Source organism: Erinaceus europaeus, chromosome 17 (assembly GCF_950295315.1).
Source record: "Erinaceus europaeus chromosome 17, mEriEur2.1, whole genome shotgun sequence".
Taxonomy (NCBI): Eukaryota; Metazoa; Chordata; class Mammalia; order Eulipotyphla; family Erinaceidae; genus Erinaceus; species Erinaceus europaeus.
Window position 1 is genome coordinate 13,615,670 of NC_080178.1, and position 20,465 is coordinate 13,636,134.

The 20,465-nt window shown below is 39.3% G+C and overlaps 3 protein-coding genes across 3 annotated transcripts; all 3 read right to left on the reverse strand.

Moving 5' to 3' along the window:
* Positions 1–5,750: 5,750 nt before the first annotated feature.
* On the reverse strand, positions 5,751–6,783 carry LOC103110007 (olfactory receptor 4B1-like). The gene has a single exon (XM_007519146.2). It carries the CDS (start codon positions 6,781–6,783, stop codon positions 5,845–5,847), a length of 939 nt encoding a protein of 312 aa, XP_007519208.2. The 3' UTR covers positions 5,751–5,844.
* A 4,949-nt stretch (positions 6,784–11,732) lies between these two features.
* Positions 11,733–12,216, reverse strand: LOC103109908 (large ribosomal subunit protein uL14-like). The gene has a single exon (XM_060177469.1). It carries the CDS (start codon positions 12,190–12,192, stop codon positions 11,770–11,772), a length of 423 nt encoding a protein of 140 aa, XP_060033452.1. The 5' UTR covers positions 12,193–12,216; the 3' UTR covers positions 11,733–11,769.
* A 5,639-nt stretch (positions 12,217–17,855) lies between these two features.
* LOC103109909 (olfactory receptor 4B1-like) lies at positions 17,856–18,782 on the reverse strand. Its single transcript, XM_007519026.2, has one exon. The coding sequence runs from the start codon at positions 18,780–18,782 to the stop codon at positions 17,856–17,858; it is 927 nt and encodes a 308-aa protein (XP_007519088.2).
* Positions 18,783–20,465: the final 1,683 nt, after the last annotated feature.

Genomic DNA, 20,465 nt, shown 5'->3' on the forward strand with positions numbered 1-20,465 from the left:
TACCTAAAATAGACTTCCTAGTTCCTTCCAACATGAAGATCCCAAATCTCATCTGTTATGTTCTTAACCTTAGGTTCCTGATTACTAAACAATTTGTTCTGCTTTGTATCTTAATGCTTTTCAGCCACCGAGCTGTAGATGCTACTATGATACCAACCTGACTTCCCTGGGCAGACAGCCTCACCAATAAGTCCTGGAACCCCACCTCCCCAGAGTCTTACCCCACTAGGGAGAGATAGAAACAGGCTAGGGGAACAGATCAACCTGTCAATGCCCATGTCCAGTGTAGAAGCAATTATACAAGACACCCTCCTACCTTCTGCACCACATAAAATTCTTTGGTCCATACTTCCTGAGGGATTAAGAATAGGGAAGCTTCCAACATAAGGGATGAGATGTGGAATTCTAGTGGTGGGAATTATATTGAATTGTACCCTTATTATTCCATAATCTTGTCAATTATTATTAAATCACAAATAAAAAAAGAAAAGAAGTTGCTGTGAACTAAGAGTATCTATTCCATGCTCCTGGCAACATTACAATGGCATGAAAGCAACCTAACTATCCATTGACATATGGATAAAAATGTTGTGGTATGTGTACATAATGAAACATTTATTATGCCATAAAAAAGGAAATCCTGAAAATTGTGACAACATAAATGTTGAGTAAAATAACTCAGAGAAACATTACTAAAATAAATCAGAGAAAGACAAATATTATGCAATCTGACTTATATAATTTAAAGCAAAACACTCTCTTACAAATATATAGATATATAAAATTAATGGTTGCCATAAACGTGAGGGCTTACAACCCTGTCAACTTTTATCACCCTATTCTGTCCCTTCAGTGTGGCCTCAGCATCATTCTAAAGCCCTGGTTCCAGGCTGTCCACTTGTGCTCTGACACATTCTTTTCTGCATCCAGTCTTTCGACACAGGTATCACCAGGCTTTGCACTGACTCATCAGCAGAGTGTCCTCATTCAAACCGTAGACCAACACAGCCCTCATACAATGAGATGCCAGGGTGGCTGAGACTAAGGCCACAAGATACAGATTCATGTCACAAAACTACTTCTCTTCAGGGACAGGTGCAGACTCACTATAATTAAGGGCCACCATGAACCAGAAGAGAATCACTGGGTAGTTACACCTATAGACACAAAGAGAGGGCAGAGGCCAGCCCTAAATTGGGTCAGCTGAAATAAAATTCAGGTAAATGGTAATTTAAAACAATCAAAGAGGGAGTCAGGCGGTAGCACAGTGGGTTATGCGCAGATGGCGCGAAACACAAGTGCTGCTGTAAGGATCCCGGTTTGAGCTCCCAGCTCCCCACCTGCAGGGGAGTCGCTTCACAAGCAGTGAAGCAGGTCTGCAGGTGTCTATCTTTCTCTCCCCCTCTCTGTCTTCCCCTCCTCTCTCCATTTCTCTCTGTCCTATCCAACAACAATGACATCACCAACAACAGTAATAACTGCAACAATAAAACAGCAATGACAACAAAAGAAAATAAATGAATATAAATTTAAAAAATATATTTAAAAAAAACAAAGAGGGAGTGGGTGATAGCGCAGGAGGTTGAACACACACATTACAGTGCACGAGGGCAAGGACTCAAGCACCTGGTCCCCACCTGTAGAGAGGAAGCTTCACAAGCATTGACGCAAAGTTACAGGTGTCTCTCTGTCTCTTTCCCTCTACCTCCCCTTCCCTCTTAATTTCTATCTATCTAATAAATAAATAAATAAGCAAAACATGAAAATAAAGAAAGAAAAAGAAAAACGATGTCAATTTTACCACAAAGGAATTCATTAAAGAATGTATAGCTAGCAATCCAGGCTCCTGAGTGTACATCCAGGTGTCTTCAGAGAGTATTATTGTGTTGGTTAGAAAGTTCTTTAAGCTCAAGGTTCAAGGTGTAGCATAAACATAATGCCCACTCTTGGCTTTATAATATAAGCCCTAGTCCCTCTCATCCTAGGATACTTTTCTCCCCCATCTCCATGTTGTATTTAAGTCCTTTCTGTGGTAGGAAATTCATCTACTTAATCAATAGGCCCTTGTGATCAGTAGCCCCTCTTCTCCCAGGGCATTTTGTGGAATCACAAGAATTATAATTGATGTGACCAGCTGTCCCACTATATTGTGAATTTCCTATGGGCAGAGATTACATCTTACTGGTACCACATCTCCAATGATTACTGAAGCATCTATAAAATAGCTTCCAGTGAACCTAAATACAGTGAAGAAACAACAGACAGAGACTTTTCCCAGCCTACTTTGTACGACAAACATCTCCCAGAACCAAAACATCTCTGAATCCCAGGCTGGCACTGTACTTGCCTGGAACAAAGACTCAACCAAAACGAAAGCACTTTACGAAATCTGCCACGAGCTCCAATGACAACAATGCCTCTGGTTTCAAGGTGAACTTGTAGTCATCGAACGCCAAAGAAGTATATGCTCGTGAAAGAAAACTAACCCCCATTTTCTAAGGCAGTGCTATTCTCAACACTACTGCTTTTCTGACCACACTGACGAAGCTAAAACCAAAAACAATGTTCAGCTCCTACAGGAGTCCAAACCACATTAAGGCCAAATTACAGAGTTCTTACCTTTTTTTTTCTTTACCTCCAAAGTTATCCCTGGGGCTCGGTGCCTGCACCACGAATCCACTGCTCCTGCGGCCATCTTTTTTCTCGTTGTTGTTGCTGATATTGCTGCTGTTGTTGGACAGGACAGAAAGAAACAGAAGAGGGGAAGAAAGAGAAAAATAGACACCTGCAGACCTGCTTCGGCGTTTACATAGCAAACCCCCTGCAGATGGGAAGCCGGGGGCTCGAACTGGGATCCTTGCGCAGTGCTGGTCCTTGCTCACGCCATGTGCTCTTAAACCGGTGCGCCGCCACCCAGCCCCCAGTTCTTAACCTCTTAAGAGTCACCAGGACGGCTGCTTCTGCAGCCTTAGACTTGGAAATGCTGAGACTAAGCCACTTGGTCCCAATGCTACTTGATTTATAAACAAAAATACAGTACACATTCCTCCCAAGTGTTCCTCAGAGAAATGAGAGAAGCCTGGCAGGTCATCCTTTAGTTCACCTTGTTTGAACACTAGCAGGGGAAAAGGCAGGTAGATCAAATAAAAGGTTGTTCCTCGGAGAGTTGTACCTCTCCTCATCGGATCAGGCAGACAACTCATGGGAAGCAGGAAGTGGATACCAAGATCTTGAACTTCCTTGTTAAGTGGCATAACTTCAGAAATCAAAGGCAGTGGGGTTAGGGGGCCAGGTGGTGGCGCACCTGGTTAAGCAATGACCAACGTTCAAGCTCCTGGTCGCCCCCTACAGGGAAAAAGCTTCATGAAAGGTGAAGCAGGGCTGCAGGTGTCTCTGTTTCTCTCCTTTTCTCTTTCTCCCCTCTCAATTTCTGTCTCTACCCAATAAACAAATATATTTAAAGAAGAAATATGGAAAAGCTTAAATTTTCCTAATGTCCAAAGGCAGTTACTCTATGCTGTTAGGATATCTAGCAGGCACATCCCCTGCTTATCTTAAACTCAGTGATGTGACTTTAAATAAGATGGCACCATTCAAAAGGTGGGTGGGTCTAAAAACTCTACACCACAAGTACCAGAAAACTGAGACCAGCACTGTTCACTCTGTGCATGGGAAAGGAAATATATGTCTCAACCAGAGTGATTTAAAACACACACACACCCCTAATGCTGGAGAAACATTTCATTGCCACAACCCTGGTGGGAAAGAAACAACAACTAGTGGAGTCGAGGCCAAAGATGTCACTCATCCTGTAAGGCACAGGACAGCCCCCTCCTCCATAGCAAAGTGATCAAATCCCAAAACCCAGCACTATTGAAATCCCGTGCTACAGGTGAAGTGAAACAAAACTCACCTGAGCTGGTCATTATTGAGACTGAATGTTTAGAACATGAGGGTTTGTGACCTTGCTTCAGCCACAGCTGTATGTGCTTTGAGTGTTTCTCTCCAATAAAAGCGTTTACAGATCCCCTAACAGCAGTTTGCAGAGACAAATAGATGTGCCCTACACCATGTCAACCCACAGGTGTCACTGTTTCAACCCTGATTAAAATTTGAAGCACAATGTCAAGTTTAACCCAGTGATTTTAATTTAAAATTTTTAATTTAATTTTTAAATTTAAAATTAAATTAAAATTTTAATTTTAATTATAAAAGGCACAAGACATTTTAAGATTTTAATATTCCATGTACTATTTATTTTGAGAGTACAAACACAGGATTAAGCAGTATTCTTTTATAGAGAAAAAAAAGAAAGAAGGTAAAAAAACATTCCAAGTATTATAGGGGGGCTGGGCGGTAGCACAGCGGGTTAAGCACACATGGTCCAAGTATTATGGTAAAACCTATATTATTCTGTAATGTCACTGTGAAGTTAGACTTCTATGAAAGTCAGTTAAAATTTTTTAAACTGACATATTCCATTTGATAAGTTGAGAATAGGTTTTAAATGTGAGTCTACATATTTGTAATTGAAAAAAGCATATGGTAACTAAAAAAAATCTGAGTATATTCACCAAAAGTTATAGATTGGCTTTTTCATAACAAGTCAGTGTTACCTCCTAATCTAGTGAAAATTAACCTACTAATCATACCCACACTTGTCTAGTTCTAATTGAAACTCACCAGTTAATAAAGATGTACAGGATCTTTAGAACTAGGAACTTACCTATATGGTATCTGGACTAAGAATAGATTTTACATTCTAATCAAGGAGCTTGGAGATGGCTCCGTGGATAGATTACAAACTTTACCTTCCATGTGTGAGGCCCTGGGCCCCATCCCAGGCACCACATGGAAATACCATGGTTTTAAAGAGATGAACTCCATGGATGGTGCATAAGTGAGGGTTTATTGGCCTACATTTATGGCCATATATTATGGATTGTCTATGACTGCCATGTTATGCAGTGGTGCAAATGACAACCCACTAGAGTTTATGCAAGCTCTATCTCAAAAGACACTTCAAGAAGAGAAGTGTTTTAGGAGCTGGGTGGTGGCACATCTGGTTGAGAGCACATGTTCCGATGCTCAAGGAGTCCGGTTCAAACCTCCAGCCCCCACCTGCAGGGGGAAAGCTTTGCAAGTGGTGAAACAGTGTTGCAGGTGTCTCTCTTTCTCTCTCCTCCATCTCCCCTACCCTCTTGATTTCTGGCTGTCTCTATCTAATAAATAAAGATAATTTTAAAAAGAGAAGTGTTTTTATAAAATTATCCTGGTTAATATATAATGGCTATTAACACATTGTATTTCACTTCAATAATATATTTCTGTTGTAATAGCCAACTACTATCATGTACTACTGTGTAATCTCATAAGTAATTATCTTAATGGGATGAGTGCACCAAGTAAAATAGAAAATTTTTCCTGGAACATCTACAAGATCAGACTGATAGGGAAGACAAAGGAAAAAAAAAATACTATCTCCAAATTGACACTTGGATCTTTCTACAAGTTACAGCATGTCAGCACCATGAACAGTAGTGAACTCAAAGTTGCATAAATAAAAGATGATTGAATGCAGGAATCAAGGTGATCTTTCCCTTAAGTCTATGAACTCTGCACAATGGACCATGATAAAAGAAAGGCTTATAGTTTAACTTAAAGCAGTTTTCAGAATACATACAACTGTATAATGGCTGGGCTTGATAGCATGGACTATAAAGAACACATCTAACATACAATTAAAAGTATGAGTAGGTTAACATTTGTTTAATTCATCATAGCTGATCAAAATCAGAATCATATTTAGTCAATGAGTTCTTGTTAATTTCCCAATTCTCATTGTCATTGCACCCCTGAAGGTATTTTCTTACCCCACAACTTCCTCATGGCAATTTTCACCTCAGCATTTCTGAGTGTGTAGATGATGGGGTTCAGCATTGGGGTGATGACTGTATAGAACACAGCCACCAGTTTGTCCTCAGTGAAGGTGGAGGAGGGCCGCAGGTAGAGGAAGATGGCAGGTCCAAAGAACAAGAGCACCACCGTGATGTGAGAGGCGCAGGTGGAGAGGGCTTTGCGCCTCCCCTCTGCAGAATGGTTCCTCAGGTTGACCAAGATGACAATGTAGGAGGACACCAAGACGAGGAAGGAGAAGACAGAGATTAACCCACTGTTGGCCAACACAATAATACCCTCCACAGAAGTGTCAGTGCAGGCAAGCTTGAATAAAGGATTAAGGTCACAGAAGTAGTGGTCAAGTACATTGGGACCACAGAAGGGCAACTGGACAGTGACAGACATCTGAACCATGGAGTGAATTAGTCCCCCCAGCCAAGAACCAGCCACCAAAAGGCGACAAACAGATCGGCTTATGGTGGTGGTATAGTGAAGGGGTTTACAGATAGCCACATAGCGATCATAAGCCATTACTGTGAGCAGGAAGATCTCAGTCACTCCAAAGAAGTGGAAGAAGAAGATCTGAGTCAGACAGCCCTCCAGAGAGATGGTTTTTATTCGAGCTAGCAAGTCAGTTGTGAATTTAGGGACAACAGTAGAGGAGTAACCGATCTCTACCAGGGACAGGTAGCTCAGGAAGAAGTACATGGGGGAATTCAGACTCTTACTGAGGTTGACTGTCAGAATGATGAGACCATTGCCCACCACTGTGGCCAGGTACACAGGAAGAAACACCACAAAGCACACCCTCTGCACCTCTGGATCCTGGAAGAGACCTACAATAATTAACTCTGTCACGTTATTTGTACTTTCTCTGGAATGCATTAGGATGAGCTGGACTTTAGCTGGTAGGAGGCCTGCAATAAACAAACACTGATGTAACAATAATTCACCTGACTTAAAGCATTTTATACTTGAATCACTTTATAATATGCATTATAATATAATTTATTAGCCAGTAAATATTCGTTCAACATAAAATATCACAGTAGGAACCTATTAAGAGTTTATTCTGTTTTAATTTTTTAATTTTCTTTATTTAATTATTGGAAAGGATCAGCCAGAAGGGACAGCCAGAAGTCAAAAGAAAAGGGGATGATAGGGAGGGGGAGAGAAAGAGAGATACCTGCAACACTGCTTTATCACTTGCAAAGCTTCTCCCCCTGCATATGGGGACCGAGGGCTCGAAACTGTGTCCTTGGCCATTATAACACATGTGTTCAACCAGTCGTGCTACCACCTGGCACCGAGTTTATATATTCTTTAGGAAGAGTTTATATAGTTATTTTTAAATAAGATTCATGGGAAGGGCTATTTAATGCAAATATTTACGCACAAAAAAGATTGATCTGGGATTCATAGGTTATACTGTGTTAGTTCAGACTTCATTAGAATTCACAGGAAATTCTGGATTTTGAGAGCGATTCAAGTTCATGTTCTATACTTCTACTATTAATTTTGTCCTCATTGTTTTTCTACTTATCATCCTGAAATTTTCAGAACTAAAAAAAAAATCTCAAGGCAAATGAAACTGGAAATATACATAAACTTGTGGAATGCAGCAAAATTAACACTACAGAGAACTGGTAAGTATAACAATAAGTGTCTACATTATTTAAAAAAAAAAAAAAAAAAGGAGCTCAAATACCCAACCTAGCTTTGCATCTCAAGATCAAACTGAGACAAAATTTAGTTGAAGGAAGGAAATAAAAAGATCAAGCAGAAATTAATGAAATAGAAACTAAAAAGATGATAGAAAAATAAACAATAAACTTCCTTATTTAACATTTTATTTATTTATTTTATTGAGAAAGATACCATAAACAAGGGAGAGGCCAGAGAAATGCTAATCTCTGGCTTGTGTTGCTGTGGACTGAACCTGGGAACTCAGAGCCTCAGGCATAACCACTAAACTATCTCCCCAGCCCTAAACTTTCATCATCATCATCATCATCATCATCATCATCATCATCATCATCATCATAATGTCCAGAGCTCTGGCCCACTAGGGAGAGATAGAAAGAAGCTGAGGGTATGGATAGACCTGTCAACATCTATGCTCAGCAGAGAAGCAATTACAGAAGCCAGAACTCTGACCTTCTGCTCCCCAAAAACAACCTAGATCCATACTCCCAGCGGGGAAAAAGTGATAGGATGAAGATAAGAGGACTCTGAACTCCAGCTCCATCAGCACCCAGAGAGAGAAAAAGAAAGAGAGGTACATATGGAGGTAGTTATGTTGTCATGAGTGACTTGGAGGGGAAGAGAGGACAGAACCAGAAAAAAAGGAGGGCAACTTTGTATAAATGTGGACAGATAATTGTAGAGATGATGGTTGGCCCATGTCTACAACCGTAGGGTAACTGTGGTGGATAGAAGTGGGGAGACTGAAGATTCATAATTCTAGTTGAAGGAATGGTATGGATTCAAACCCCTGTCGACATGTAATTCTGTAATATAAAAAGAAAGAAAGGCAGAAAGAGAGAAAGAAAGGAAGGAAGAAAGGAAGAAAGAAAATGAAATGAAAAGGAAGGAAGGAATAAAGAGGGGAAAAAGAAAAAATTAACAGGGGCCTGGAAGTGGAAGACTCAATAGAGTGTACATGTTACTATATACAACAAAACAGGTTCAAGCCCCTGGTCCCCACCTGCAGCGGGGAGGCTTCATAAGCAGTAAAGCAGTGCTGCAGGTATCTCTCTCTCTTTCTCTCTTCCTCTCTATCTCCTCCTCTCATTTCAGTTTGTCTAATAAAAAAAAACAAAAGATGCTGCTGGGAGTGGTGAATATGATATTCTGTTAGAAGGACCAGGTATATTAGTACACAAAACACATAGTTTTATATTGATAAAAGCATAGTATAAGCAATCTGAGAGATCACTCAGATAGAATTGTGAAAATCCAGATTTTTCAGACTTCATACCAAACAGACTGAAACTGACTGGCCTTACTTTTGGAAAGTCACCATTTCTCTTTCTGTTTTTCTGTATTACTCCTCTCTCTGCTAGCCCATCCTTCACTCATGCCCAAGGTGGCTCTCACAGAACTGGTAAAAAAAAAAAAAAAAAAAAAAAACTCTCTCTCAGCAATGCTAATTCAACACCTAAAAACTTAAATCAGAAGCTCAGCATGTGGACTCTACATATATCAACCACTAGGCTCTGGACCAGAACATAGTGATGGTGACACAGTAACTGGCCAGAGATAAGTAGGATAGAGACAGATTCAAGTATCTGTGTTTGATCCAGTAATGGGATTCACATGCCAATTATCCCATTTGGTAATTCCTTATCATCGTCCAACAAGATCCCAAAAGTTGCAAGGGCCTTTAAAAATCACAACATTCTGTGTTATATAATAGCTTATAGTAAAAGTAAATGCATTGAATTAGCTCCCCCTAAATAAAAATCATCAAACTCAACCAGCTAATTTATAAATGTATATGCATGACTCAGAGATGAACCAACCTGCCCAACATCCTATGTCTGCCTAAAAATCTCCTTCAGACTCATCAGGTCACACCTACCTTTAGCTCAGAAGAACTGCTATAGTTTGGTTTTGTCTTGGAATCACAGTTTGATTCAGTTGGATCTTAAATGCACTCAGGTGCCTCCAGTTCAGCAGGAAACTAGTCACTGTGTTCACATAGATGATCACTCAAGAGGTACTGATTGGGGAAAGTACAGGCAAGGTACCTTGGTTAATATTACCCGTGGGGCTAATTTTTCACTCAAGGTCCCCAATAAGCAAAGTCTAGATCCCAGTCAGTGAATACATTCTGTGCTGAAGCCTTAAAGAGATTAAAAATGTTTTTTTCACTGTGAAAGGCTTCAGTATGCCAATCACCCCAGCCATAATTCCATCCCTACCAAAATAAAATAATAGTAATAATAATAACAAAATGAGTTGGGGCAGGGGTAAATAGCACTAAAAAAAATGTTTTGATTCTACCTCCTTTGTTTATATAGGTGAGGTGAGAGTGGCTGAGAAAGGTTAATTAGATTCCCAAGTCACACACTCAATGTTCTCCAGGAAACGAACAGAAATCAATACTCATTCCACACTAAACTGTATTCTCATAGTTAGTATCACCCAGTGATAGTTACTAGCTCAGCACAAGATCAGATTTTTGTCCCCGAAGAAAATCACTAATATTGTTGGGAGCCTTGAGAAAATAAAAGATAGGATGGCTCAGGAGACTCACACCTGCACAGACACAAGAAAAGCAGGTGTGCACCTGGATTGATAATATCTGGGGGGGGGGGGGAATGAAAGCTATAGGAAAAAACAAATAGAGATTTTGAGACCCTTTTTATTCATGTGGAAAAGCTACCTATATACTGAAAGTCCAAAGTTTGTGATTAAATACTGACATCCTTGGACTATTTAAAACAAATTGGGTGCACCCTATAGTCAAGGGAACAATTTTCCCATGGTATTTCTTTTTCTCTAGGCAAAACTTCATCAATTAACCTATGACTAGAGGAGAGATTAAAAAATGTATTTCAGTTTTTTTAAATAAGATTTTTGCATTTTTTGTACCAGTTAATATGGTAGAAAACTAAGGTAAGCCACACAGAAAACTTGTTTCCTTGTTACTATTGATAATGAGAAGGATAATGAATAGAAAAGAAAAACAAGGAGTTAATAGGAAGTTGAGTCACCAAGGTGCCACCTCTGACTCAGTACTTTGATTTATTTCATCGTAGATGAAACTTGAAGGAATTGTGTTAAGTGAGATGAGCCAAAAATAAAATGATGAATATGGGATGATCACAGTCATAGGCAGAACTTAAGATACAAAAACAGAAAGGGGAAGCACAAAGTAAAACCTGATACAGTCCACCCAGTTGAGTATATATTACTATGTACAAGGACCTGAGTTGAAGCCTCCAGTCTCCGCCCCCATGGAGGAAGCTTCACAAGCAGCAAAGCAGGGCTGCAGGTGTCTCTCGTTTTCTCCCTTCTCTCTGTCTCCCCTCCCCTCCCCTCTCAATTTTCCCCCTACCAAATTAAAGGGGGAAGGGAATAGCCACTGGGAGCTGTGGATTCACTGTGCATGCACTGAGCTCTAGGAATAACCCTGGTGACAATAAAAAGTAATAATAACAAATAATTAATTAATTAAAAGAAAGAAAATTATGTTTCAGAGTTCCAGAGGAAAATCCACTAAATAAGAAGAGAAGTGGGGGGGGGGGGGTGGAGCCAAGATGGCGACTTGGAAACAACACCTGCCCCTGCCGTGAGCTCCAAAAAAAAAGGAGCTTACAACCTGGGATTCTCCGGAGAGGGTAGGATAACTGGCATGTCCTGAAAGGGTGAATAAGGGGTGGTCAGGGTGACACCAAAAAAGAGTCCTATAAAACACTCTTAGGGTGGCAAACAGAGACCAAATGGACAAAGAAAGGAAAATCTTGGAGCTCCAGTGGCGCAATCGGTTAATGCGCGGTACTTATACAGGAAAATCTTTGGCTTCATTGTTTTTGAATTCACCCCCCTCATCCCCCCAACTGCAGCATCAGTCCCAAGGGCTGGCCAGCTGCTCCTAGCAGGCTTTTTATGGAGCTATTGTCTTACATTCTTTTTTAAAGGTTTTATTTATTTATTAATAAGAAAGATAGGACAGAGAAAGAAAGAACCAGACATCACTCTGGTACATGTGCTGCTGGGGATTGAACTCAGGACCTCATGCTTGAGAGTCCAATGCTTTATCCACTGCACCACCTCCCAGACCACGGAGATATTTTCTTTTTTTTTTTTTTTTTTTTTTTGGGAACAAGTAAGTTTTTATTTTTTTACAAATACACGGAAGGATCATGCAATACTGCCAGCATTGGATGCAATCCTGGGCCATAAGTCTGCACACTCCTTTGCAACTGGTCCTGTGATGGCAGAACCTTTCATTTCCCCTTTATTGTTTACAATGACCCCCGCATTGTCTTCAAAATATAGAAATACACCATCTTTTCTCCGGTATGACTTTCGTTGTTGAATTACCACCGCTGGATGTACCTTCTTTCTGAGCTCTGGTTTGCCTTTTTTGACTGTGGCCATCACCATGTCACCCACACCAGTAGCAGGAAGCCTGTTCAGTTGTCCTTTGATACCCTTCACGGAGATGATATATAAATTTTTGGCTCCTGTGTTGTCAGCACAGTTGATCACGGCGCCGACCAGAAGCCCCAAGGAAATCCGGAATTTGGCCCCAGAGGACCCACCACGTCCTCGCTTCGACATTTTCTTTAGCAAGATTTCTAAAACAGCAGGGGTGTCATTCCAAGCCTTTTTCTTTTTCTTTTCCTTCTCATTTTTTTAGGTGGCTGAAGCTCTATTTGAGTGACAAAATACCTGACCAATCAGCCCTCCCTAGGAAGACTGCTTGTAGGTTTTTGGTTTTTTTTTTTGATACTGCTTATAATTGGTTGTCTTTGTTCAGGCTTCATGCAGCCAGTCTGGAGCAGTCCAAGCTGCAGACTGACTGTTAGGTGTTTTTATTCTATCTTATTTTATTAGTACTATTATATACGCATGTCCTTTTTCCCTCCTCTTCAGGTTGACTAAAATTAACTGCTGTTGCCTTTTGCATTGAGAGGTGACTGGGTGTCCTATCCATTATGAGAGGAACTTGTTTCTCTCTCCCTCTTTCTCTCTATCCTCCTTTTTCTCTCCTCCTAGCTAATTCAAATAAAAACCCTTTCCTTTCATTGCTCTTTTTTTCTTTCTTCTTTTGCTTTCTGAGTTCACTGACACTCGTTTTTGAATTATTTTGTGAAATAAATCTGGTTCAGAATGATCTGTTTCTGTGTGTGTCTCTCTTTTCTACTTCCCTTTCTCCTCTTGCTATCCCTAGAAATTATAGTGGGCAGTAGATTTGCATAACTGTCTACTCTTACTTCCTTTCTCTTTCTTTTTCTTTTGGTTTTGTTTCCTATTTTCTCTTGGACTAGAGGTGTTGTTTGGCTAACTGCTATTGGTTGAACTGCATCAATGCTTGCTTCAGTTGCTATTGTTGTAATTTCTGAGGTTTCTGACTTCATTTGTGAAAAATCTATAGTATAACACAACAACTGAAGAATGACAGAACAGAAGAATACAAGCCACATCAATAAAAAAATGGTTAAATCAAGAGAAAAAACTGCTGTCACAATGAATCAGAAGAAACTCCAAGTCAGTCAGAAGTAACCATAGGTAAGAAAAGTATGCAAGCAGTAATAAACCTAATAATCACAGAAATGGAGACAACTATGGAGGAAAGGGATATCAGAATTAGAGAAGGAAAATAGCTAAATCGAGGTAATTAGAGAACTGAAAGCTGAAATAGCTGAGCTAAAAGGCCAATTAGCAGAACAAGCTAATACTATAACAGAACTGAAGAGAGAAGCTGTGGGAAAGGAAAGCAGATTAACAGAAGCAGAAAACAGAATTAGCCAGAGGATGAGCTATAAAAAAACTAAGAAAGAGGTTAAAGAGCTCAAAAAGAGATTGAGAGACACTGAAAACAACAACAGAGACATATGGGATGATCTCAAAAGAAGTAACATTCATATAATTGGCCTACCACAGGAAGAAAGAGAGAAAGGGGGAGTGAATATTCTAGAGGAAATAATGGAAGAAAACATGCCAGATCTAAACAACAGAAAGGACATTAAGATTCAAGAGGCACAGAGAGTCCCAAACAGAATCAACCCAGACCTGAAGACACCAAGACACATCACTGTTACAGTGAAAAGAAGTAAGGATAAAGAAAGGATCCTAAAGGCCGCAAGAGAAAAACAAAAAGTCACATATAGGGGAAAACCCATGAGACTATCAGCAGACTTCCCCACTCAAACTCTAAAAGCCAGAAGAGAATGGCAAGCTATCTATCGAGCCCTCAGTGAAACAGGATTTCAACCAAGGATAATATATCCTGCTATACTTTCATTCAAACTAGATGGAGGGATAAAAACCTTCTCAGACAGGCAACAGTTATCAAATATGCCCTGAAAGAGGTTCTAAAAGACCTCTTATAAACAGGAACATCACCATAATACTTACCATATATGAAAGCAAATAAAAATTGTTGAATAATGGCATTGCAATACCTTAAATCCATAATATCAATAAATGTCAGTGGCTTAAACTCACCCATTAAAAGGCACAGAGTGGAAGGATGGATCAGAAAACACAACTCAACCATATGCTGCATGCAAGAATCCCATCCGACCCAACAAGACAAACACAAACTTAAATTGAAAGGATGGAAAACTATGATATAAGCTAATGGACCACAAAAAAGGCAGTAACAGCCATTGTCAGAGATGACACCATAAGACTTTAAATTAAATACAGAAATAAAATATAGGCAAGGCCATTACATAATAATTAGAGGATCAATCAACCAAGAAGATTTAATAATTATTAACATATATGCACCCAATGAGGGCCCATTTAATACATCAAACACCTACTGAAAGAACTACAAAAATACATCAATGGTAATACAATAATAGTGTGAGACTTCAACACCCTACTCTCACACTTAGACAGATCAATGAAGCAGAGAATCAACAAAGAAACAAGATAATTAAATAAAGAGATGGACAGACTAGACCTCCTGGACATTTTCAGAGTTCTTCACCCCAAAAAAATGGAATACACATTCTTTTCAAATCCACACAGCACATCCTCAAGGATAGACCACATGTTAGGCCACAAAGACAGTACCAAAAAATTCAAGAGCATTAAAATCATCTCACTCAGACCACAGTGGAGTAAAACTAACATTCCACAACAAACAGAAAATTACTAAAAGTCACAGAATTTGGAAACTCATCAACATGCTGCTTAAGAATCACTGTGTCAGACAGGCACTCAAGCAAGAAATTCAAATGTTCCTGAAAACAAATGAAAATGAAGACACAAACTATCAATCAAATTATTTGGGACACAGCTAAAGTAGTACTAAGAGGAACACTCATAGCCATACAATCACACATTAGAGAACAAGAAAAAGCTCAAATAAATGGCCTTACTGCATGCCTTAAGGATTTAGAGGAAGATGAACAAAGGAACCCTAAAGCAACCATAAATCACTAAAATTAGAGCAGAAATAAACAACATTGAAAATAAGAGAACCATACAAAAGATCAATGAAGACAAATGTTGGTTCTTTGAAAAATTAAACAAGACTGACAAACCCCTAGACAGATTCACTAAAAAAAGGGGGAGAGAAGACTCAAATAAATAGAATTATAAATGATAGAGGAGATCTCACAACTGACACCACAGAAATCCAGAAAATCATGCAAAACTTCTATAAAGAACTATACGCCACCAAGCTAGAGAATCTGGAAGAAATGGAAGAATTCCTGGAAACATATACCCTTCCAAAACTGAACCAAGAAGAACTACAAAACCTAAATGCAGAAGAGAAACCCTCCCCTCATTTGAGAATCTAGTACTTATAGTTGCTAAAGACCTCATGCACTGAACTGCCACTGTTAGGGTTGTAGGTCATGGAGACAACACTTAAGATAGCAGAGACCACATGACAGCATCTAACGGTGATACCCAGGAAGATAAGAGCCAGTAGTGAAGAACCAGAGAAGGCAGGCATCTAGCTGATGTAAGATCATCTGAGAATTCTTGAAAAGATGACCTTCAAGACAGTGACTCAAAGTTTGTAGCCAAAAGTACCCACCCACCTTTACCTGAGCTGTATCAGCTAATCACAAAGACTAAAGCGAACTCATGCAAACAAAAATTGGCCAATCACAAACAATGGGAAGGTGGGACTAGTAGATACTGAAAAACTGGAACCTCAGACACTTGGTACATTTCACTCAGAGACTGCCTACATTCTAGCCCCTCTTGAAGGCGTACTATATCCTCACTTTCCTTTCCTTTCTTTCTTAATAAATTATGCTCATATTTCTTTTTTTTTCCAAGTTACTTTATTGAGGAAGTGTTGATTTATAAGATTTTCATTTGTCATGGGATACAGTTTCACACTTCTCCAAAATAGATGTCAACATACTTCACCACCATCAAATTGTCTTCTTCCTCCACCACAGAGCACTAGTCCCCCATACCCCTCACAATCCTTCCATTCCCTCCCAATGTTTGAGTCTTTAGCTGTGCAGAAATAGACCACAATTTATTAGTCTTTCATCTTGTATGTTCCCTTGGTTTGCTTCATAAACCCTATCCATGAGTGAAATCATCTGTTATTTGTCCATCTCCTGGTTTATTAGATTAGGCATAATTCCCTCTCAGTTTTTTCCATGCAATGGCAAAAGAAGAGATCTCATCTATTCTTACAGTTCCTTAGTATTAATATATATAACCATATATATATATATATGATACAACTTCCTTATCCACTGATCTGTCTTTGGATACTTAGGTTGCTTCCATGTGGCAGTACAATGAGCATAGGCATGTATAGCTCTCCTTGGAGAAGTGTTTTATGTTCTCTGTATATATAATTACCAGAGGAATTGTTGGATCACATAGTATTTCCATATAATATTTTGAGGGATCTCCAGACTGTTTTTCAGAGGGACCGGACCAATTTACATTCCCACAAATCATATAAAAGATGTGCATATTTCTTAATAAGCTACCTCCTTGTTTGCTGGTGGTGTCTATGTTCTATAGTTCTTTCCACAAGGTAGGTAAGGACTCAAAAGGCATCAAAGGGAATCCTGTAACACCCAAAAACAGCACCATTTAAGTGCTTTGGGGTCACAGAATTTACAAAACAACATTGGAAGCACAAATCTCCAGACTTCTTGTTAAGTGAACAGTAAATGTGATTATGGCTTAAACATTTGCTATAACAGGTCACATAGTAAGTATTGAGCTATTGTCACTACAAAACTATCACAACCATTCAACTTTGCCACTATGACATCAAAGTAAACATAAACAGCATGCAAATTAGTAGACATGGAGTAGACAACAGAATCTCATTTACTGACACAGAAATGTGAATTTTCTGCAACATTCATGTATCACAAAATGTTATTCCTTTATTTTTTCAATTATTTTTTTATTATTATTTTTTGCTCTTTTTTCCCCTTTTGTTACCCTTGTTGTTTTTTTTGTTGTTGTTATTGATGTCATCATTGTTGGATAGGACAGAGAGAAATGGAGAGAGGAGGGGAAGACAGAGAGGGGGAGAGAAAGATAGACACCTGCAGACCTGCTTCACCGCTTGTGAAGTGACTCTTCTTCAATTATTTTAAGGTGTACAAACCATTTAGTCCACAAGCCAGAGATACACAGACAACAGTCTAGAGTTGGCCTAATCCACATTTTCCATGCTCTGTAAAAACTATCCAGAAAGAAAAAAGATTTCATGGAAGTATTCACATGAATGCACTACTCTATTGTATTTCATCTCAAAGATATATTTCCATTCTAAAAATAAGCTACCTCTATGAAATAAAGGCCCTACATATCAATATAATCATCTTAATGGGGAGGGAGGACCAAGGAAAGTAGAAAAGCTGCCCTGGGACTCCAATGAATGTAAGAATGGGCAAAGTAAAACGTAACCCCTGTCCCCAAGTCCCATGATCTTTCCATAGGCCACAGCATGTTAACCTCAAAAGGTATAGTACATGAATCCAAAGGTGGAGAGAAGAGTGAATGGAGAAGTCAAGGTGATCTCTCTCTTAAGTCTATGCACTTTTCACAGTGGACTGCTGAAGTAGTAACACATTTTTCAGATTCGTTTTAAATGAAAGCAATCTCTAAAATATATAAATATAAAAGGATGATGATCAATACCACATAAGGAGCTCATCTAAAGTACATCAAGACAATGAAGAGATTAACTTTTGTTCAATTTGTCATCTGATGAGAATCATATTTAGTCAATGAGTTCTTGTTAATTTTCCCAATTCTCATTGTCATTGCACCCCTGAAGATATTTTCTTACCCCACAACTTCCTCATGGCAATTTTCACCTCAGCATTTCTGAGTGTGTAGATGATGGGGTTCAGCATGGGGGTGATGACTGTATAGAACACAGCCACCAGTTTGTCCTCAGTGAAGGTGGAGGAGGGCCGCAGGTAGAGGAAGATGGCAGGTCCAAAGAACAAGAGCACCACTGTGACGTGAGAGGCACAGGTGGAGAGGGCTTTGCGCCTCCCCTCTGCAGAATGGTTCCTCAGGTTGACCAAGATGACAATGTAGGAGGATACCAAGACAAGGAAGGAGAAGATAGAAAATAACCCACTGTTGGCCAACACAATAATGCCCACAACAGAAGTGTCAGTGCAGGCAAGCTTGAATAAAGGATTGAGGTCACAGAAGTAGTGGTCAAGTACATTGGGACCACAGAAGGGCAACTGGACAGTAATAAAGATCTGAACCATAGAATGAAGAAAGCCCCCAACCCATGAGCCAGCCACTAAACGGTAACACAGCGAATGGCTCATAATGGTGGTATAGTGAAGGGGTTTACAGATAGCCACATAGCGATCATAAGCCATTACTGTGAGCAGGAAGATCTCAGTCACTCCAAAGAAGTGGAAGAAAAATATTTGAGCTATACAGCCCTTTAGAGAGATGGTTTTGATTTTGGCAAGTAAGTCTGTGATTAATTTAGGCACAACAGTAGAGGAGTAAACAATCTCCACCAGGGACAGGTAGCTCAAGAAGAAGTACATGGGGGAATTCAGACTCTTACTGAGGTTAACTGTCAGAACAATGAGACCATTGCCCACCACTGTGGCCAGGTACACAGGAAGAAACACCACAAAACACACCTTCTGCATCTCTGGATCCTGGAAGAGACCTACAATAATTAACTCTGTCACATTATTTGAACTCATCTTGGAATCCTTTCAGGTGAACTGGACTGGAGGTGTTGAATACCCTGCAAAAAACACACTGATGATCAATTTATGTGTCTACAGCATATTAGACAGTACATATCACTTTAAAACATATGTCTAGCACAATATCCTCTAATGAGCTAACATAAATTCATTCAACGTCTGATATTAGAGACTTTTCAGTAGCACAATAGATAAAGCATTGGACTCTCAAGCATGAGGTCCAGAGTTCAATTCCTAACGTACATGTTCCAGAGTTCTGGTTCTTTCTTTCTCCTCCTGTCTTTCTCATTAATAAACTATTTTAAAAAAGAAACTTTTCACAATATAATTAAAATAAAGCCTTATAGAAATTACTATTTACCCAAGTTCACACATCAAAAACAAAAAATGTTAATGTCTGCTGGTTTATCAGGATTCTTTATTTATCACAAGAAATTCTGCATTTGCAAGCCAACCAAGTTCATGGCCAACATTTTTACTTTCATTATTACAGTGTCTCCCATTTTTAAGTCCCCAAGATATACTTCTATTCCTAAATTTATTCTTCCTTCATCTCTGACTCAGGGGATAATCTCCCAACTAGTAAATATTCTCTTTCCAAAAACTCATCTGTACTATTTTCTCTACTCCATCACACCAGTCTTCAGGTCTAATTCCCTCCCTGATATTTCTGTTTCAATAATCATGTTTATGATTCAAACACTCCAAAGAGTTACTCACCTGTCTCCATTGTTGTGGTTACTTTCTTACTTAGTGGCCTTCTGTTCAAACTACTGAAAGTGAACTCCAAAATTCTGTCTTAAAAGAACATTATTATAATTGCAACAAATGCTGGAGAGGTTGTGAAGACAAAGGAACCCTCCTACACTGCTGGTGGGAATGTAAATTGGTGCAACCCCTATGGAGAGCAGTCTGGAGAACACTCAGAAGGCTAGAAATGGACCTACCCTATGACCCTGCAATTCATCTCCTGGGGATGTATTCTAAGGAACCCAACACACCCATCCAAAAAGATCTATGTATACCCATGTTCATAGCAGCACAATCTGTAATAGCCAAAACCTGGAAGCAACTTGGTGTCCAACAACAGATAAGTGGCTGAGCAAGTTGTGGTCTATATACACACTATTCATAAATGGTGATTTAACCATTTTCGGCCCATCTTGGATGGAGCTTAAAGAAATCATTTTAAGTGAGATAAGTCAGAAACAGAAGGATGAATATGGAATGATCTCATTCACAGGCTGAAATTGAAAAGCAAGATCAGAAGAGAAAACACTAAGCAGAACCTGAACTGGAGTTGGTGTATTGCACCAAAGTAAAAGACTCTGGGGTGAGGGGGGAGAGTACAGGTCCTGGAAAAGGATGACAGAGGACCGAGTGGGAGTTGTATCATTATGTGGAAAACTTAGAAATGTTATACATGTACAAACTATTGTATTTACTGTCGAATGTAAAACATTAATCCCCCAATAAAGGAAAAAAATTAATTTAAAAAAATAGAGTAGTCAATCCAAATCTGTGACCTTGAGAGAGCTACTGCAATTTCCCATGGAGGGAACAGAAACAACTCTGGTGGTGGGAACAGTGTGGAATTATACTCCTTTTGTATCATAATTTTATAAATCGATATTAAATAGCTAATAAAAAATACTTAGTTGATAAAAAAGAACCTTA